The sequence below is a fragment of the Sphaerodactylus townsendi genome, linkage group LG07, assembly GCF_021028975.2.
Source record: "Sphaerodactylus townsendi isolate TG3544 linkage group LG07, MPM_Stown_v2.3, whole genome shotgun sequence".
Classification (NCBI taxonomy): Eukaryota; Metazoa; Chordata; class Lepidosauria; order Squamata; family Sphaerodactylidae; genus Sphaerodactylus; species Sphaerodactylus townsendi.
This window is the reverse complement of record NC_059431.1, coordinates 33,590,245-33,612,513: the sequence shown is the minus strand read 5'-3', so window position 1 is coordinate 33,612,513 and position 22,269 is coordinate 33,590,245. Positions and strand designations below refer to the sequence as shown.

Genomic DNA, 22,269 nt, shown 5'->3' with positions numbered 1-22,269 from the left:
TATTGATTGTTTCAGTCAGTTTAGGTGCTGTATTTTTAAGCAGTGAGTTTGTTAATTGCTTGTAGTTTAGTGTTAGTGTTAGGTATAGTTAGTTTATGTATTAGGATCAGCATAGTGATTGATGTTATGTTAGGTTAGTTACTGGGCTTGGATAATATCCTGACACTGATATGAACTGCAAATGGTTAGTCCTAGGTCTTTGTATTGTAGTCTTAGCTATAAAAGGGGAAGTCGCCATCTGGGTGTACTCAGGTTATTATGGTATGATTATTTATGTTTTTCTGTTAATGATGTTATTATTATGTTGTTTTGTTATGCTTATGGGAGCAGCAGTGGCGTAGTGGTTAAGAGCAGGTGCATTCTAATCTGGAGGAACTGGGTTTGATTCCCCGCTCTGCCGCTTGAGCTGTGGAGGCTTATCTGGGGAATTCAGATTAGCCTGTGCACTCCCACACACGCCAGCTGGGTGACCTTGGGCTAGTCACAGCTTTTCGCAGCCCTCTCAGCCCCACGCACCTCACAGGGTGTTTGTTGTGAGGGGGGAAGGGAAAGATTGCAAGCCCCCTTGAGTCTCCTACAGGAGAGAAAGGGAGGATATAAATCCAAACTGTTCTTCTCTTCTTTTTTATGTTTTTGCCATATGTAATGTTATGATTATAGTTGTTTGCTGTTTATACTGTTATATTTTATGCAGTTGTGTGCTTATTAAATTTTTTGCCATTGTGTGATGCTATGTTATTGATGTTTGCTGATTTGATTATCCTTATTGATATTTGCTGTTTATACCGCTGTTGTTCGCTGCCGTGAGCCCTTCGGGGGAGGGCAAGATTTAAGGCGAATGATAAATAAACAAACAGATTTAATGCTAAGGGTCTGGCCAACATCCGGGCTAGTTCAGTATATAAACTTGAAATAAAACCCTACTTTTCTCTGTTGGTAGCTAGAATGATCAGAATTCTTTTCTGCCTCAATGTACATCATTCCCAATTATGGCCCCAACAACCATGTCCAAAATTTGCATACAGGTTAGGTTCTGGCTAAACATAATATTTATGTGCATTATCCTTATAAATCAACTTCAGTATTTTTATCCTTACGCATCATTGGAAGTCCTTTGTGCTCTCATGTTTTCAGGCCTTACTGAGTCAGCCTAAAGGAATATATAGTGACCTTTACTGGTAATGGGCACACACTTCTAATTAGAACAGTTACTAGTCAAAATAAAGTATATCTCCTTCACAGCAACTATTAATAAGAACTAACTAGAACAATACCCAATTAATTTTGTTTCAAACCCTTGAATTCACAGAACAACAGAAAATTAGGTCACATCAGAATGGTATACTTATTTTGTTAAATGAATGAATCACTGTGAAAAGGTATTGGCTTTTGAACCGCTAGTTACCCTCTTTTATTTACTATCAAATAGGAAAAAAGTACAAATATCAATTAAGTTTACAAATGGGAAAAAATCAGAATAATATAGCTTTTACACTGCCTCTCACTGCAAAATACTAAGTGTTTAAAATTAAACTGAAATAAAATGAACAAAAAGTAAATAATTTGCAGTTTGTGCAGTTTTTTTTTCAGAGTAATTTCATGCACATCTGTTCATCACAAAATAACTACAGCATGCTGGCAACTTTGTAAACCTCAACGGGTTTTAGCCTGCCCAACTTTATAAGCCAGGAGAAGATAACTGATGTAGGAATAGAATATTTGGGTAGACATCATTTTAACATATGCTTTGTGGGATCAGTAGGACTAACAGATTATTGTGCACTTCTCTGACAAGATTTTGCTTCAAATTAAGGCCACTGCCACTCTTTCTGATGGAAAGTACTAACGAGCCCAGATTATTTACTTTCCTTGCAGCATTTCTACTAATTCCATGCTCTCCTATGCTATTTGAACAGCTTCCTGCTGTTATACCCACTGTATTACAGGTTATTTATCCATTAAGTTTATTTATACTTTATTAATAGTACACAGCTGTCGGTAATATTCTGAGGATAATTATTAAGAGAGACCATTCTGTGTTTCCATTTTGAATTACTGCTGGTCTCTGAAGAAATCTAAGGGGAGCAGAGTAGATCAAATTAAAAAAGATTTACCCTCCAGAGATCAAACATACCAACATATTTCTTATCTCTTGTACTGGGCTGAGGATTACTGTTTAGTTTGCACTCTGTGAAAAGCCTCATAGAAAAAAAAGCAGACAGTCATTGCTAAGGGTTGGCTGAAGGACATTGTGGTACAGGATCTATCCACCTGACTCTATCTATGTATTTGTGATACAGGTAGCAGATTTACTCTCCTATTTGAGTGCTTCGCTGACTTTCATGTACTCTAACAGTATATTTGAAAATAAATGAAATACTATAAACACACCATAAAATGTTAAATACTGGTCCCTTCCATACAACCAAAATAAAGTATTTTGAGGCAAGAAATAAAACATTTCTTCTGTGAAGTTACGCATGGTTTTTCCCTTAAAATGTTTTATTTTTAGCCTGGAAATATTTTAAATGAATCCTATTCTTTAGTGAATCCTATTCACTTTAGCAAGTGAATCCTATTCACTTGCTGTGCATATCTCTTTAAAATGTTTCCCATTTTAAAATGTTAAAAAAATTAAAATCTCTTTAAAACTGCCGCTCTGCAGACTTCCTCCTTGGCAGCATTCTCTGAGCTTGCTCTGTCGTTTCGCCTGTTTATTTTCATCTGTTTAAAAAAATCAGTTGGGGGGGGCTGAATCTTCAAAACCTCATATACACAACCTATGAAAATTGCAGCATAAAGCTTTGAAGCAATGCAGCATCAAATCCACAAAGAATTTTTTTTTAAAACCCAGAATGATCTCAAGATGCCAGCCAGGAATTGTTTCAAGGGGGTTCGTGTGGATCAGGGGTCTGCAACCTGCGGCTCTCCAGATGTTCATGAACTACAATTCCCATCAGCCCCTGCCAGCATGGAATTGTAGTTTATGAACATCTGGAGAGCTGCAGGTTGCAGACCCCTGGTGTGGACAAACAGGGGGGATAGAAAACATTTTGCGAATATTTGGGGGGATCCATGTGGCAATGGCCACTCCCTCTCCTAAGAGAACCAACTTGGTTACGTGCTATTCCCTGGAATTCCTCACCAGTTAGAGAAGTTAGGTAAGCATAACAATATCTTCCTATGGAAATTCTTCACTCATTCAGCTACAAATCATTGACTAGTACCATGAATTATTAAAGTTGTGGCTTGGATTCATGGTATTTGGCAAGGTGCAGGCCAAAGGAGCACCACGGACTTTCCATCCTCTGTCTTGCTGCAGTTTTTTGTGCTCTCATCAAAAGTTCCACAGAGTACTGGGGTCCCTAAAGTGTATTTTCATGCAGCATTTGGGGAGGGGAGAGACTAAGCTTTGGCAAAAGTGTCCTTCCATTTGGATCTTTGCCAATGTAAAGGCTTATGAAAATGAATTCTTAATTTCTGCCATAAATTCAAATTTTAGGGCTCAGCCATTGTCCTTGCTTCTGTCTTGTACAGGTAGCAATACCTTCCTACCTTGTCTTTATCATTCATAATATTTCCCCCCATCAATCTGTTTCCTAGTTGAAAAAAATTAGGGAGCTTACTTAGGTAAAACTACTGAACACCTGGTTCATTGTTCCTTGGTTTTTGGCTATACCAACAGGAAAACATGCAAATTTACAGTTCTTATGACTCACATGATGTTTTGTTACAAGATGCAGCTGTAGGAAGCCTTGACTCAGTGGGCTCTGAGCACAGTATAAGCAGGAAAAACATAAATTTGAATGTAATAAAAGTACACAAAAGGTATAATGTATCACTAGCATGTAGTATAATAGATCGAAGTAAAGAAATAGAATTAGCAAGAAGCAATAGAATGCTAAATTCAAAAATAGCACTAATACCTCATGAAACAAGTTGGTCTGAATTGTACCTATCAGTACTGACTGCTACCAATCCACTAAGTTAATTTTATAAATAACTTAGAAAATGTAATCTATTATACTAAACTGAAGTTTTGTATCCTGCAGTGGCGTAGGAAGTTAAGAGCTTGTGTATCTAAACTGGAGGAACTGGGTTTGATTCCCAGCTCTGCCGCCTGAGCTGTGGAGGCTTATTTGGGGAATTCAGATTAGCCTGTACACTCCCACACACGCCAGCTGGGTGACCTTGGGCTAGTCACAGCTTCTCGGAGCTCTCTCAGCCCCACCTACCTCACAGGGTGTTTGTTGTGAGGGGGGAAGGGCAAGGAGATTGTAAACCCCTTTGAGTCTCCTACAGGAGAGAAAGGGGGGATATAAATCCAAACTTCTCCTCTTCTTCTTTAAATTTATTTTATATTGTGTTTTGGATTAGATCTCTTACAATACAGTCTTACATGATCATCACGGGATTTGGAGTAAGGTGCCACCAGCCTGTGGATGAGACCCAGCTCAACAGCTTCTTAATAGTACAGTCATGTGGGTCTATGGAAATTCAGAATGGATTTGGTAACAGGATGGATGAGGGATGGTAATAGGAGGATGAGGTCCAATAAACTGAAGCTCTATACCAGTGGTGGCGAACCTATGGCACTCCAGATGTTCATGGACTACAACACCAATCAGCCCCTGTGAGCAAGGCCAATTGGCCATAAATTCGCCACCACTGCTCTATACAACACTTAGATGCTGTTGGTCAATGACAAATTTACTTAAGGAATGAGAAGCTAGTCTGTTCTGGAAGATAACTGCAATCCCTCTGAAAAAAAAGGTTTGCAGCCTAAAGATACAGCTGGATCCTGGCCTATAGCCAGGGGCCAAGATGTCTTCTGTAGTACTTAGCAAATTTTATCAGCTTTGGCTGATATGCCAGCTATAGCTGTTCCTCAGAAACTCTGATATGACCGGGGTAATCCATGATCTTGATTACATTCAGGTTAGATTAGTGTAATGCATTTCTGTGGGAAAGTGGTCTGTAAACTTCAGATTGTAAACGTCAAAATGTAGAAGCCAGATTATCGTCAGGGGCAGGATACAGTGATCATGTCGCCCCAGCATCAAAAGATACACACTGGTTGCCCATTTGTATCCAAGCACAATTCAAAATGCTGGTTCTTACCTTTAAAGCCCTACATGGCTTGAGGATAGAGAACTCCGTCCTCCCATACTGTCCAGCCCACCAGTTAAGATCCACCTCACAAGTTTTGCTCTCTGAATCTTCAATAAGACATGTAGCTTTCTCAGCAATGGCATCTTGCTTATGGAATGCCCTTTTTCTTGACAGTCACTTGGTACTTATGTTGCCGTCTTGTAGGGGGCAAGCCAAAATATTTCTGTTGAACCAGGGTTTTAATTGAGACTTTTAAATTAAGGGGTTTATCTGTTAATAATGTTGTAGTCTGGAAAGTTATTTTAAACTGCCAGTGATCTGTTTGTATGCCCTGTAAATGATGGGCTGAGTTTTAATGCAGCATTTGATCTTTTAATGTTTTGTTAGTTTTTCAGCTTCCTCAGATAGGTTCCTGATTTATGGAAAAAATACAGTAATTATTTGATATATTATTCTATAATGGTGACCCTCTCAGTGATTGGCAGACCAGACCTACACAAATATTTAGGTATATATAATGATGCTACATATTACTTGTACTGCATAATTCTTCACTCCCAAGCAGCAGAGTGTATGTTTATGCAGAAATAATGTTATTCATAGGATATGAAATTACTTTAACGCCATACTCCCAGTCCCAGCCCCACCATGACCCATCTCAGTCTACATTAAAGTTGTACCATACTATAACAGTACATAAAGCTGCATCTGGAGTAAGAGTACAAAACTACCTTGTTGACAGGTAGCTTAGAACACCATACTATTTACCCCACTAAAGTCTGGCAGAATATTGTATCTGAGTGACGGTTTATAAAACGGCTTTCCTGGTTTAGGCATATCAATATTTTTATTTTTGTACATAAATTGTCTTTATATCAAGATCAACAGATCCAATCATGAAAGAGAGAAAGAAAGAATACTACCCCCACCTCTAACTTACTTCATCAAACTGACATGATTCAAGATTTGTCATGTGAAACAAATAGTTCCTGGGGAGTGCATATATACTGCTCTTCATTTGATGACCAACACATCAAGAAAACTTAAGTTACACAGTTGTATAAAAGTTTAATAAATGAATCTATCTATAGAAAACATTCACCCAAATTATACACCATGAACAGGACTTTCATATCATCCAGTATTGGGACCATTTATAATATTATACATCAAGGGACTAACAAAGCTGAGGTTTAAAAAGATGACGGACTGGATAAATCAGTGCAGCCTGATGAGGCAGAATGGAGTTGGGAATTGAGCAGCCCAATCCAAAACCAAAGGCAGCCAGGGATGGTGGCGCCACCTCCAGAGGGCTTTCAGGCAGCGCAGGGAGGCAGAAAAGACAGAAAATCTCCCAAGCTACCTGAAAGCTCTCCATGGGGTTGAATGGACTGTCCAGGATGGCGCCCGCATGGCAAAAGCCCCCAGGAATGCCCCTGCCTGCTTCCCCTGTGCTGGCGAAAGTGTAGCTCCACGGCAACACCCGCTTCCAGCTGAAAAGAGCCCGGCTGCCAGCACCTTTGTCATCTCCACCAGCAGGGGTGTCCCTTACACTGGCAGAGGCAGCAAATGTGCTAGCACAGCCCCATGTCACTTCCATTAACCCATTCACACACACACACTCTGGTAGAACAAGGCTGTAAGTTCTTTAGGAGTATGGCATGTTTTATAGATCCTTCCATATGTCAAACATAATTTGATTGATTGATTGATTGATTGATTGATTGATTGATTGATTGATTGATTGATTGATTGATTGATTGATTGATTGATTGATTGATTGGATTTATAGGCCGCTTCACCCCCAACATATATTGCAGTAGAGACAGTTCATCTCATTATGCTTGCAAGGTAGAACAATGAGGCAACAAGTGATATGCACATATAATGCATGTGTGAAGTACCACTCTACTTTATTACAGTAAGTGTCATTCTCACAACTGGGCTGAAAGGATTGTTAGCAAGTTCAGCTTATGTTGAAAACTTGTCCCTTTCTTCAGCATACCAGAAACCAATAAACTATAACTCTGAAGTACTGAAATTCGCAAACCAACGCCAAGAGTCCTAAATGATCCATTACTGAAATATATTGAACTGGAAACTATAATCATCACCCACCAAAAGACCCGTGAGCTTCAGAACAAGGGGTCAAATTACTTTTGAAGTAGACAACAGAACAAACGAAAGAGTTTCAAGTAGGACATAAATCTTTGGGAGACATTCAGCGGTATATCGAAAACCAGTGAGAACAACACTGTCAGTGACAGTAATTGCAGTGTTATGCACTTTTAGGGTATCAATCATAAATCAGATATTTTCCTAATCCTGACCAGATCATCTCTGTTGCCTTTTAAGTTTTCCAGTATGAACTTGCCATGAATATAGAACAGAAGCTTTACTTTGGAAGGAAATTGTTTTTTTAGAAACACTTGTACTTGTTAGTTGAACACACATGCATAAAGTTTCAATTATGCACTCTTCCTTTCTCTCCTGAAGGTGGAAGAAAGAACTTGAACAATGGAAGTTGACTTGCTTACCTCCAAAAATGAAAAGCAAACAGAGGACTGCATGGGCTGCAAGGACTTGTTGGGGTTGGGCTCAGGCTCCTTGGGGTGAGACTGAAAGTTAAAATAATGCCATCTCTAGTAAGCAGAAGCTCCATAAAAATATTATAGTAAGACTGAATTTGGGAGGCTGGATCTTAAACATAGTTTTCTACTTTCACACAAACCCAAAACTGTTAAAATGGTCATCCCTAAAACAGGAACAAATCTGTAGCAGCCTCCATGTTTGGCACTACCTAACTGGGCCTAAAAAAGGTTCCATAACTAACAGTAACTTCACAGTGAAAAACACAGAACAATGCTACTTCGTACAAGCAAATATTTTTTTTAAAAAAGAAACCCAGGTACATTTCAAGCATTGATTTAAAAAAATTAAGATGGTTCCATAAACTTGCAACTAAATAAACTTATCCAGACTCAAACTGACACTGAAAGTAAGTCGCCAATTTCAAGAGAACAAGATTCCCTACATTTTGAATTCTCATTATACAATTTTGTTTGAAATCCTTAAGATTGCCACTCACAATTATTTCTAAAAAGTTGTGAATATTCTAAAATTACAAATAAAAATGGAATGGAATGCTGAAAATATTAGTCTGAATAGTGTTTTGGTCAGAAGCCTATTTGAGAAGTGCCATTTGTGAAAAACATAGTAGAGCCACAGAGAAATCCGAGAGCTGCAATACTGAAATGTGTATACATGATGACCCATGTATTTGTAAAAACTTTATCATGTTCATGTCTGTAAATATTCCCAATGATAAATTTGTGCCATTGTGCATGATTCACTGAAACAAAGTTTAGATTTATAGAGGCATGATTTTATCCAAGCTTTTCTAGTCCAGCTCAAATTGCTTATACTGAAGCTTCCCCATGATTCTTCATGTATGACTTTTATTTAATTTATAAATATTTTATCCTGTCTCTCCTATGAAGCCCAAAGGAGAAAGGGAAATGACAATAAACCCCAAATTTAAATTATTCTGAACAATGGTGGAAAAGAAAGCTGTTCATAGATGAGCTGCAACTTTCTTAAGAAAGAATGAGAAAAAATTACTAGAGGCAACCCATCCTTCTGCAGTAGAGTAGAAGAACCTGGCCTCTTTCAAGAATAGCTCTGCTTCAGAAATTTAAAAAATTGTAAAAATAGGACTGAATATTTATTTGGTCAAAGCAAATTCTCCGAGGAAATCTGGCCAAAGTTTGAAGAACCTAATTCTTCAGAAATATTCCACTGATACACCAATTAAGTATTAATATTAGGAAAACTGAAATATTAGGACTGAGAAGCAAAAAGCAACTAACAAAAGTCTGACAGCTGACTTTTACACAGGATATTTAAAATTACCAAACTTGTTGGGGTTACCAGACTGTTGACAGAAGAGGTAAATAAATATAATGGACACTTCTTTTCTTGCAGACATCGTAATTAAACAGCATTGTTAATATGTTGATATTCAAACATAAAAGCTGTTCAGTGTAACGATGGAACAAAAAGTGTAGAAACTGATAGATATCATAACCTATTACTTCTCACAACTAAGAGTTTCATAATGTGACCTACATAGTAAAGTTCCACTGAGAGTCTCCATACCTACACCAACATTGGAGTCTAAACTTTTTATAACTATATCCAAATAATAAGCCAAAAGTCATCATGCATGTTTTCATAATAATGTTTATATATTTATATTATATTAAATTATAAAATGCCTGCATGTACTGTATAAATAGTTTCTATACTGTAGTTAATGAGAGATCTGAAAACTATTAAAACACCATTTTGATAATAGGATCAATATTTTCTAACAGCTACCATTTACTGAAAATGGCAAAATGTATAAAATATACATAAAGCTATGTTCAATACTATGTTGTAGGCTTAGCAAAATGGTTCATAGCAAAACAACCTAATCTTTTATTTAACCTGTTCTCTACAGGAAAGTATCAGACCCAGTATCTGAAATCCCTATTCAAACAAAACATTTGTGAGAATGCTGACTGCATGTGTATGTATTTGTTCATACATGCACAAACATATAAACACATATTCATGCAGCAAGTATATGTAAGATACAAGCATATTGGTTTCGGGCTGATTAATTCAGACCCGATTGTGCTGTCAGTTTTTGAATCTGAGGTTATGGCCAACATGATCGCTATAAATCAAATATACATGTTTTTATGTAGCTGCTTTCAAAATGCAAAACAAGACGGATTCAAATGAGTCCATCAGCTCCAAAAGAGCACTAAGTAAACAAAGCTCTTACCTAGCCAAACATATTTGGTGCAAAGACTAGAATACCAAGCAGAAATATCTGAATGCAATCCAGTTCACTAGTATTCTGCTGTTCGGTAAAACATGGATCATATGCAGTGAATTTTCACAAATAGCATTCCTCTTCAGCTCTAATCTCTTGCAGAGCTCTCTATTATTCAGCAGAGAAAGAGGCCTTTCAAAAAAGGCAGCACTGGGATAAACAAACAGTAACAGAGAAGGGGAGAAAAAAAAGAAACACCATGGCCTACAGAAGCATTCGTCGTATGCTTTTAGGAAGCTCGGATGCATGCATTCGGATTCAGCAACTTTAAATACGAAGCATCGTTTAATCTAAAATGTGCTGCAATATGCTGGCTTTAGGCTCACACATTTGCAGAAAGCAACTGCAATACATTTTGAAAATGTTCCTGCAATCAAAAGCTGCAGTGCTCAGAGCCTGTCAGCACAAACGCACGTTAAATAACCACAGCCTGCACAAAAGCCAGTGCCATGCAGAAAGCATTAAAATATTAAAGGCAGACAATACTTACTCCAAGGTCAGCCCTGGAATTTGCAGCCTTTCCCGTTGGGCTTTCATGGCTGTTACATTATCACATTCTACTGTAACCATGACACACACTCAGTGGCAGCATCCTGGTGATGACAGAGAGCCCAAATGAGCCACTATAGAGGAATGGACTAGCAATCTCTTAGGGAGGGAGCACTGCAAGTTTGGGTCCTTCCACTTCTAGCTGTCAGGAAGAAAAATCAGCTGCTTTTTTTCCCAGGTTATCCGCAAAGCACGCTGCACTGATTCTGCTAGCAGAATGAAGGCTTCATGTCTGAATATCAAGCTAATCATTTACAATATTCTAAGAAGCAGTTTCCCTTGCTGACACACAGACTTTTCACTTTGAGGAATGAAAAGTCTGCTCACCATGCAGGCTGCCGGATTAAAATAAAATTAAATGTTTTTTTTTAAAAAAAAAACCAGCAACAACATACATCTCAAACATTAGTCTTTTGCAAATGCCTAACATTCATCACCCTTCACAACCCCACTAAATAGGATTTAGCTGTTTAGGTCAACCCATTTCTCCTTTCCCACAACATGATTCTCTTCCTGCAGAAAAATCACAAGATCGGATGTGTTCCTTTCCCCTGAAATGCAGAAAATGTTATTAAGATCTAGAGAGGAACAGATGACGTTGAAGCACTGCTGTTCTGCAGTTCATGATTGAAAGTTAATCACCTTACTTGGACAAGCTTGTAGCTGACTGCTAAAAAGGGAAATACTATAAATATTTTATTAAAGAAAGATAGGAGCAAGACAGGGAAACTAATAAGCTTTTCACGATATAATTATGCAGCATGCATACAAGCATAATTGTTAGTTTCTTTGCTTTTAATATTCAAAGATGTTTTTAATGCATAACATTATTAAGCAGCCAAGGAAAATTTGAGGCTACTGCTCTTTTGCAGCCATCATGGCTGCACACACAAGATTAACAAACTCCACATTCAGAGTACATTTTTATTTGCATCTTGGTTCCTGAAGCTCTATGAATTTGAACGTGCTTTGCTCCTTTGGAATATCTTGACCTTTAATTTAGGGAAAGGGATGTGATATATAGAAGAGAGTTTACATGCACAGACTTTCTTCTCAACTGGTAGCTGTGACTTTTGTGTTGTCATAAGTAGTGTCCAGAGGAAACCCAGAATATCATACTATTAGATGAGGCACTCCAGCTCTACAGAGCCAGCATGGTGTAGTGGTTAAGAACAGCGGACTCTAATTTGGAGAACTGGACTTGATTCCCTACTCCTCCACCTGAAAAGGGAACTCATATCTGGTGATTTGTTTTCCCCACTCCTACACATGAAGCCTGCTGCTTACATTGAGCTAGTCACAGTTCTCTCTGACCTCTCTCAGCCCCACCTTCCTCACAATGTGTCTGTTGTGGGGAGAGGAAGGGAAAGAAGTTTGTAAATTGCTTTGAGACTCCCTACAGGAGTATACATCCAAAGTGGGGTATACATTCAAACTTCTCTTTTTCTATTAGATGTCATCCTGCACCACACAAAACGGCTACCAGCTGCAACAACTTGCTGTTTTAAAGAGTATTTAGCCACTTAAATCCTAAGCATTGGAGATCCTAATAAGTCTGCCAGCATCCCACCCTAGAACATTCACATCCTGAAATATTAGTATACTTTAGTGACTTCTGAGAGAACCAAGGACACGAGAGAGGACAAGAGAGTCATGAATCCCCCAGAATCACAACATACCAGTTTGCTGGGGGATTTGCTCAGGAAAGAAAGTCTATATTTTGCTCAGTTTGCTCAGGAAAGAAAGTCTATATTTGTCCTAGGCCCTCCAAATTCATACATGCTATCTTGCCCTTCACAAAGGGTAAATCAGGGTTTGCCCCCAAGACTCAGCTTTTAGGAATCATTCTCAGGCCTCAGGAAAGCAGACTGAACTCTCAGGGCCACGAAGTATTCATAAAATATGTCTTATTTTAAGAAGAATGTCTTGCTTGTAGCATACCTGTGAACTGGAAAAGGGAGGCAATAATCTGGCACTACATATTGTGTCTAGTGCATAGTAATATCCATGTTATTAAAAATATCCTGTATGTATTAATATATCACTTGACAGTCACAATGTATAGATCTATTCCAGTGGTTCTCAACCTTCCTAATACTGCGACCCTTTAATACAGTTCCTAACCCTAACATTTATCCATTTTACAGATGGAGAACACTGATGCAGAGTCTCTTAGGCGACCCCTGTGAAAGGGTTGTTCGACCCCCAAAGGGGTCCCGACCCCCAGGTTGAGAACCACTGATCTATTCTATTAATTACACAACATAAGAAGACTGAGGGCTAATGTGGCAAGAAGAATGTAGGATACATTATTTCAAATTTTGCTTCAAGCACAGAACCCATGATGACCTTTACTATACAATCCAAATACCCACTCTGTTGGGGGGGGGGGAGCATTTCTGGAGCGTTCCCAATGCACTTTCGGCCCAGAAATGCGCCATCCCAGCAGCACAGATTTATGCCACCAAAAAAAAAAAAAGGTGACATAAGTCATTTTTTACTACAGGCTTCACAAACAAATTCACAGCTTAGATCCATCAATAATTTCCATGGACAAAGGGTTTTTTTACCTGCACAGCAAAACTCCCTTGCCTCTTGCTGTTGTTGAGGGACAGGTATGTCAGAGATCTGCAGCAGGTTGCAAGAATAGTAGAAAATCACCATCCCTTTCCATCTGCAGATATCCTCTACTGCATTTCAGCCACCACTATACCTTTCTGATGATTCAGGTCAAATGCATGGATGAATCTGGGTCTTTCAGTTACTTGTGATTCTGTGAGGTAAAGCAGTAATTCAAATGTCTCAAAAACAGTTTCAATGTTCCATCTATAATTCTGCTTTCAAAAACTCTGGTAGACAAAGTCCACTTCCAATTTGTTACTATGTGTAGTTACAATTTGACCATTGTGTCAGGAGGTTTAGTGGAATTAGGTTGTATCAGTAGGAGTGTTAGCCACGATCTTGCTTCTCTCGATACAACAAAGACAATACAACAAAGTATTTGGGGCAAAAATACAGTCTCCATAACTGTAATCAAAACCTAAAAGATTTAACAAGATTGAACTCTACCAATCAGCAAACTAATTTTAAAAATGCATTTGAAAAACAGTATATACTTGTTTTCTGCTTGTCTGCCAGCGAGCTTAAGCAGAGGAGATATAATTGGTAAATTGACACATGAAAGAGAGATAATAGGTTGGACTCAATCCATCTCACCTCAGAGGAATCCCCCTACTCTTGTGACTTTAGGACAGCGGTTCTCAACCTTCCTAATGCCACAACCCTTTAATACAGTTCCTCATGTTGTGGTGACCCCCAACCCTAACATTTATCCATTTTACAGATGAAGAACACTGATGCAGAGAGTCTTAGGCGACCCCTGTGAAAAGGTCATTCGACCCCCAAAGGGGACCCAACCCACAGGTTGAGAACCACTGCTTTAGGAGCTATAGTTTTCCTATAAGATTACTGACTGGGAGATAAGGTTTCACTGACATCACCAGTCAATATATCAGTCATATTCTTAATTTCAAACCCTTTTAGCATCATTCCCTCTTTACATGTAACTGACATCAATAGGATGAAAAACAGCAAGAACATGGCCAATATCTGAGATACATGTTAAATTCTATGGGTGTAATGTTTTTTAAAAAATTAGAATAAAGGCCTACTATATCCAGAAAGTCAACCTTGTGATGCTAAACCAATGATTCCTTGCACTCCTCCAAGGCAACAAGATTTTTGCTCTCAGTGTTCACTCTAAAATCTAAAAGCCACAGAAGTACTGCAGTTCAACTGTTACAATGCAGTTCAAAAGGACATCAATATTACACCTATGATTGATATATCATAGGAACATGTGATTGCTATAGGCCTACATGTCAAGCCCCAGAGTGTTGCAGTCTGACATACCAAACATACAGCAAATCAGATGTTTCTTATGCTCTTTTCCAGTTTTTGAATGCAAAAGAAGGGGATTCATTCCTCAAAAACATTGACGGAAATACAGACAGTCTAGGAATAACTTCAAAACTTTCCACATTTAATGCACAACTTCTGTACTACATTGTATTCATATTCAATGACCCCATAAACAACACAGTCCTTCATTTGTTTGTTTGTTTATTCAATTTATAACCTGCTCTTTTCAACAAGTAAGGTTCAAAAGCATCTTACATCATAAAAACCACAATTAAAACATCACCATTTAAAACCAAATAGAATATACCATAACTAGCGGGCCTAGCCACGCGTTGCTGTGGCAATTGTCCTTCTCATCACAGTCCACAACCCACACAGATGTCCATGCAGGTCCAATGATCCCCAGCATAGCCTTTTGGGGTGGTCAAATGGAATCCCTCTTTCCCTTTTCAATGCACATCGTTATATGCTGCTGTCTTGTTTTTTTAGTATAAGGTAACCCTTTCCATTCCACAACGGAACTGTCCAGAGTGCAAATCCCGCTGTCCATGAGGCTGGTTGACACGCACAGTCCTGGCTTGGGTAAGGCAGAACTGGGGCAAGCAGGCTATCCCAGTCAGGCAGCAGAGGCAGGGTGGTGAAACGCTCAGATTGAGGCCAGCTCCCTGGGTTCTTAAAGGGCCATGTGCAAAAGAAGCGGAGTCGGTAGTGTTGGTTCGCGCCCACCCCGCGGATTTTCTTAGAAGAAAAAGGCAAACTCCAGCTCGCTTTTAGTAAAAGAGAGCTGTGGCAAATATGGGTGAGGAAGTGGGTAAGTGGTGGTTCGATGTGAAGGAGGGCAGAGTGAGGTGTGGATGAGCTGAATGTGTATGAGAGTATGTGTGTTGTGTGGTAGCAGTGGGTGAGGCACAGAGAGTGAAAGTTACCTGCGTGTGAGGGGGGGAAACCCACCTGACATCTCACACGGCAAAGTGTGTATGTGTTTCACTTCCACTCGTATTACCTACCAGTATTACCTGTTTACTGTTTTCACTGCTCATCTCTGGCCATCTGCGCGAACATTCTAAGGGCATACCAACCCCTCAGGCCACAGACATGCTGCACGAACATTCTAAGGTGACAGTTAAACACAGCCAGCTTCATGGCCTGGTGCACCAGGAAAAAGATGTTTTACTTGGCTCAGGTATGGACTTTCGGTGATTTGAAGGTCCGATTACCTGCCCGCAACAGGGAGGAACGTCCTGTGTAAATTTGGGGGCGATCCGTCCAGCAGCTTCTGAGGGAGACCATCAGGGACAAAACACACGTTTAAATTTTTATGTATATAGATGCCATATAATACCAATTTGAGGTCGTGAGAGGGAGAGATATGAAAAAAGGGATAACTGATAATCTAACTACAAGAATATATACAAACCTAAACAATTAAAAGAAAGGGAGGGAGGGAAAGAAGGCAAGGGGAAGGAGGCCAGCTAGATGAAAACTGATGTCTCTATCCTGATGGCCTGATGGAATATCTCAGTATTACAGGCCCTGGGGAACTGAAATAAGTCCCACAGGGCCCAGCTCTCACTTGAAAGAGAATTCCACTATGCTGGGGACCAAACCTCCCTCCCCTTCCTCGCATGCCATCCCTCCCTCACTCCTCCTCCCTTGCATGGCATCTCTCCTTCTCCCTCCCTTCCCTTGCATGCCACCTCTCCCTCACTCTCTGCTAGGGTGGGTGGGCCATGTCCAGATGCTGGGGGGCCCTCCCCCTAATAGGCTAAGGCAGAGGTGAGATCCAACCAGTTCTCACCACTTCTCCAGAAGTGGTTACTAATTTTTTCTGAGTGCCGAGAAGGGGTTACTAAAGCAACCTCCCTGCCCAATAGGGACTGGAGGTGCATGTGTGTGGCGGCACCACTGTTTGAATCCCACCACCATCGGAACCTGTTATTAAATTTTGTGGATCCCACCACTGGGCTAAGGAGGTTAATAGGCCTGTCCTTTATTGGCAACATATGGTCTCCCTTTTGAAGACGGCGACAAGTATTGCATTAGTCCAGCCCAAACCCCATCACTAGTCAAGAACAGCCAGGTAAATTTGGGACCAGGGACCATGAGCAATTTGTTTCCAGCTGAATCCAGTGCTCTTGGGAGACAGGGAATATTGGGAAGGATGTGATGGATGATCCCATAGGGAATTGCTCTGCAAGTGACATTGCAACACCACTATGATGCTGCTTTCATTTCCCTGCCCACCAGTTGCCAGAGCTTGGCTGGCAACCCTATTTTCCTCTGATAGCAAAAAAAAAAAAGATATAAGTTCCAAGGTAAAATAGAATATTAGCAATTTGTACTTCTTTCTCAAATATTGGGTATATTAAAATTTTTCTTCTAGAATAAAAAGGCAATTATACTTTGAAATTCCATAAAGATGCTAATAAGTACCATGTTTAGAATGGGGTTTTCCATGGCTACAAAATGTCCAAAAATTTTACATCTCTTATACTTACTGGTATAAATAAATGCATTTGTAAGAGAGATCTTATACTAACTGTCACAAATAAATGTGTTCATAGAAGAAACAAGGAAGACTTAAACCATGTAAAACTCACATCTTTTACCTAGACTGCTGAAATGATGGCAGACTGGTGTGATTTCTTTTCTTTAAGATAAATTTAAGTCATCATTGCATCCTAAAGTGAGTTATAACTTTCTAAATCCACCAGAGTCAGTAAGATGGTACAAGTTACAAAAGCTCCCAGTCTTGTGAATAGGATCTAAATATGAATAGGATCTAAATGTACAGTGAAACATTTAAAAAGCAGAGGAGAAGCAGTCTGGATATGCTTATGAAATCAATGAAAGGTCAACTTGCAGAAAAATTAGTCATCATGTGAACTTATCTTGTTATGCTCGATACTGTGCCCAGTCTTGCAGATTGGCTGTGCGGAGGAACAGATCAACCTGGGGTGAGAACTTCACGTAATGGAAATGTGGTAGAATTGGATGTACCAATTTAGATTGCAGGTGGGAGTATCACACAGATTACAACAAAATAAATGGTGGCTGACAATAAGGTAAGCAAGAGAAAAACTTTGCTAAAAACATTAACACAAACAATAAGCATTTCTTCAAATATATCCAGGAGAAGGAAACCAGACAGAATCAGTATTTGTATCAAATAACTGGAAATGAGATAATATTACACTGATTTTTAAAAAGAGCTCCAGAGGGGATTGAGGAAACGACAGGCCAGTTTCCATGACATCAATCCAGGTTAATTAGCAGAAAATGTTACTAAAGATAGAATTAAACAAATAGGGAACAGAGCCTGCTGAAGGATAATCAGCCTGCCTTCTGAAAATGGGAGTCCTTTCAGAGTTCTTTCAGAAGGCTAACCAGAAATAACTGGTAGATATCTGTATTCCTGAGCTTCCAAAAGCTTTTAACGAGGTACCTCACCAAAGCCTCTTGAGTAAACTGCAAAAGGACTAGTTCTCGTCTGGATTAAACACCATGAAGAAGATGGTAGGACAGTCCTCACAATGGAGAGAAGCAAGCAGTGGGACCTCACAAAGATTGGTACTGGAGCTGGTACTATTTAATTTGTTCATAAATATGATGATCCGGAATTGGAGTGAGCGGTATAGTTAAGGTGACCAGATTTTAACACTGGTAAAGTGGGACACCATTGACCTTCGCGCCCCGCCGCCAGACCTACCCAGGCTCTCAGGGTCCCCGGGAGGCACAAAACATGTCAAGGGACCCGATACCCCGAGGCACGCCTTTCCGTTTAACCCGAATGGACGATAAGAAAAGGTGCTTCAGATCCTTTTTTTCAAATACCTTAACTCAGCAGAGCTGCAGCCCTCTAACATCACTCCCATAACCTCGTTAAAGCCCTTTCTTGGGCGCAGAGGTGTAGCTAGGGGAAATGGAGCCTGGTGCAAAATCTGAGTTTTGCGCCCCCCACCCTGTAGACGGCTTCCCCAAGACCAAAGGCCGCCCTTCCCCACTATTTTTGCATCGTGTCATCTCAAAGTCACAATCACATTATAGAACATGCCACAACTCACAAATCTGAACACATGCCCCAACTCACAAATCTGGGCTCCCTAGTTGAAACAATATTGAAAGTGATGCTGTTTGAGGGTGGGTGGGTGGAGGAATCCACCCTGAAACAGCATCACTTTTAATGTTGTTTAGACTAGAGAGCCCAGATTCTCCTTTTAAATCCACTTTAAAGGGAGAATCTGGGCTCCCTAGTTTAAACAACATTGAAAATGATGCTGTTTCAGGGTAGATTCCCCACCCACCCCACAAACAGCATCACTTTCAATGTTGGTTGTTGTGTGTTTTCCAGGCTGCGTGACCGTGTTCTGGTAGATCTTGTTCCTAATGTTTCACCTGCATCTGTGGCTGGCATCTTCAGAGGTGTATCACAGAGAGAAGTCTGTTATACACTGTGTCCAGACTTCTCTTATTACAGACTCCTCTCTGTGATAAGTCTCTGAAGATGCCAGCCACAGATGCAGGCGAAACATTAGGAACAAGATCTACCAAACCACCGACACACAGCCCTTGACAACCAGTTGAATCCATCTGTGAAAGCCTTCAACAATACTTTCATTTTTTTTTAATCTAGGGAGCCCAGATTCTCCCTTTAAATCCACTCAGAAGGGACCAGAAGGGACCAATATCTGGGGGAAAATTGAGTGTGCCTGTCAGGGTAGCAATGGTTAAGCAGTACCAAAATTTCAGGCTACTTTCAGGAGACTATCCTGATGATACCAGCCAGGTTTAGTGAAGTTTGGTTCAGGGAGTCCAAAGTTATGGACCCCCAAAAGGGGTTCTCCCATTCCCCATTGTTTCCAATGGGAGCTAATAGTAAACCATAAACCATACTTCACTAAACCTGGCTGGTATCAGCAAGAGTCTATCCTGATGATACCACCATACTTCACCAAACCTGGCTGGTATCAGCAAGAGTCTATCCTGATGATACCACCCAGGTTTGGTGAAGTTTGGTTAAGGGGGTCCAAAGTTATGGAACCTCAAAGGGAAGCCCCATCTACTATTAGCTCCCAGTGGAAACCATGGGGAATGGGGCACCCTTTTGGGGGTCCATAACTTTGGACCCCCTGAACCAAACTTCACTAAACCTGGGTGGTATCATCAGGAGTGTCACCTGATGATAACCTGAAATTGTGGTGCCGCTAGTCTAAAAATTGTGCCCCCTGCAGTCCGACAAAGTAAAAACACTAAAATATTTTTTAAAATGCATTTTTGAGGTTTTGGGCAGCCCCTTCAGGCATGCGCCCGATTGCATCGCACACCCCTTGACCCCTGGTGGCTATGCCACTGCTCCCCGTGCCTACCAAATCTAAGGCTTTCCTTCTTGCATCACTTCCTCATCATGCATTGAGCCCCCTAATTTCTGCCTGCTCAGTGGATCTGTGCATGGAACTGATAGCAGTTCTGAGAATGCTATCTTGGAGATTCTGGTCTTTAACTTTCTACCTACTGATGTACCTTCTTCCTCCAGGGCTACACAACTACAATAAGCAGATTGAATTGACATCTTTCTTGTCTTCTTAGTAGACAAAAGTGAAGCCTGAAGGTTTCCTGTCACGTTTAAAAGTTTCTGGCCTTTTGGAAGCCACATAAAGGACAGGAGTTCTCAGAAACATGCACAAGAGAAAGCTGGGGCACTAAATTTATAAACTGATGCTTAAATATACAGGCCAACTGGCCAGATTCCAAGGCTGGTGGCCTGGTGCTGGCATTGAGCAGGCTTCCAAAGAACTGAGTCCCCTCCCAGATCACAGAAAACACAAGAATCTCTTTTGTGGTGGGGGCTGTGGGTGAAATTGATGCTAAACTGATGCTTAAATATACAGGCCAACTGGCCAGATTCCACACAGAAAAAAATCCCAAAAACTTCTTATTTTTTGAAGGAAAAAGCCCCTCCAAAACTCAAGCCTAACTGAAACAGCTCAGGGTAGCCTTGAGAAGGGGACAGCCATTCATATGGCTAGCTTATTTCAACAAACTGGAAGGGGGACTAAGTGTAAGGTCTCTCAGTACAACAGTCTGTAAAAACATAAGAAAGAGCCTGCTGGAACAGACCAGAGACCATCTAATCTGGCACTCAGCGGCCCACCAGGTGCCTTTGGGAGCTCACATGCAGGATGTGAAAGCAAGGGCCTTCTGCTGCTGCTGCTCCTGAGCACCTGGTCTGCTAAGGCCTTTGCAATCTCAGATCAAGGAGGATCAAGATTGGTAGCCATAGATCGACTTCTCCTCCATCAATCTGCCCAAGCCCCTTTTAAAGCTATCCAGGTTAGCAGCCATCACCACCTGCTGTGGCAGCATATTCCAAACACGTGTTGCGTGAAAAAATATTCCTTTTTATTAGTCCTAATTCTTCTCCTAAGCATTTTCAATGGATGCCCCCTGGTTCTAGTGTTCTGAGAATAATAATGGAAACTCTTCATAAGCTCAGAAGCCTTCACTGAACTGGGTCAGGCACCATAAAAGCAAAAAAGCAAGAACTGAGAGTCTCTGCTAAGCTAACATTTAATACTAGCAACAATCCAAAGTCCCCCTCCCCCTCCCCCACTATTCAACCAGCATCTTCCAGAATACCACAACAGAGACCTTGGTTTAGAACAGGGGTAGGGAACCTGCGGCTCGAGAGCCGCATGCGGCTCTTCTGCCCTTGCACTGCGGCTCCACAAGCCGAGCCGCTGGCCCCATCCTTGCCCGCCCTGCAGGCAGCAGGGCGGGCGCACCAACTGCCCACGGCCAGCTGGGCCGTGCCGCAGGCTTCCCCTCTCGCCTGCCCCGTTGGAGCGGGGCGGGCACTTTCCGCTGGCCCCATCCTTGCCTGCCCTGCATGCAGCAGGGCAGATGCATCCAAGCACTTCTCAGAATGAGCGGAGTAAAAGGTAAAAAACCCCAATATATACAGTGTTATCTTTATTTTAAATGTCAAAAATTATTTGCGGCTCCAAGTGTTTTCTTTTCCCATGGAAAACAGGTCCAAATGGCTCTTTGAGTGTTAAAGGTTCCTTACCCCTGGTTTAGAACAACAGAAAAGAGAAGGGGAATTGTTTTAGCAGCTCAAGTTCATCACCTATGAATTGCCATTGAAAGACACAGCAATTAAGACTGGAAAAGGGCCGTTGCATGATGAGCTAAGAGAAAACGAAACTGGTTTTTTCCCCAGCAAACAACACAAAGCACCCATGAATTTCAACACTCCACCCCCCTCCTCTCAACTCCCAATCTTTCTTAAACCTCCCCCCCCTACCTCGTTGGGGAGATCGTGAGGAAGTTCTCTCCCTCTCCTTCCATCCACCAGCAAGCAAAGCAGCCGAAGGAAAACCAGAGCGGAGATCCCAGCCCACAAAAAGTCCCGACTCCTGTGCTTGCTAGGCTAGCTGTGGAGACTGGAGTGAGTCGTCAGGCTCCAAGTCTCTGCAGGGAGGGGAGAAGGGGAGTTGAGCAGTCAATTGCTCCTTTTGCTTAGGGCTGCTCAGGGCTCTCACCGTTGATTGCTCTGGCCTGGCTGCCGGGCTGGCTGCTGCCGGCTTGGCTTCCTTCGGATGCGGAGGAGCCGGAGGCCACAGCTGAGCAGCAGACTGACGAGGGGGAAGGGAGAGGGGCCGGGGAGAATTTTGCGCCCCCCACGTGACCCATAGCCGTGCGCCCGGTGCATTGGGCACCCCCTGTCACGGTCACCAGCACTAGACAGATAAGGAGAGCCAGCAAAAATCGGGACTTTTTTACAAGGCGGAGGGACGCGGGAG

At 41.2% G+C, this 22,269-nt stretch overlaps 1 protein-coding gene across 8 annotated transcripts in view; it reads right to left on the bottom strand.

The window, feature by feature from the left end:
• MAST4 (microtubule associated serine/threonine kinase family member 4) overlaps window positions 1–22,269 on the bottom strand; it is a 312,250-nt gene that overhangs the window by 140,676 nt on the left and 149,305 nt on the right. For 4 of the 8 annotated variants that reach the window (XM_048502653.1, XM_048502657.1, XM_048502656.1 and 1 more), the window contains exons 1-2: window positions 10,488–10,596; window positions 7,650–7,730 (exon numbers count right to left, since the gene is read on the bottom strand). The exons of the other annotated variants lie outside the window; for them this stretch is intronic. In XM_048502653.1, coding sequence (XP_048358610.1) covers window positions 7,650–7,730; window positions 10,488–10,567 — 161 coding nt within the window. In that variant the 5' untranslated portion in view covers window positions 10,568–10,596. Of the gene's footprint in view, window positions 1–7,649; window positions 7,731–10,487; window positions 10,597–22,269 lie in introns of those variants that run through there. 8 annotated transcript variants of the gene reach the window in all.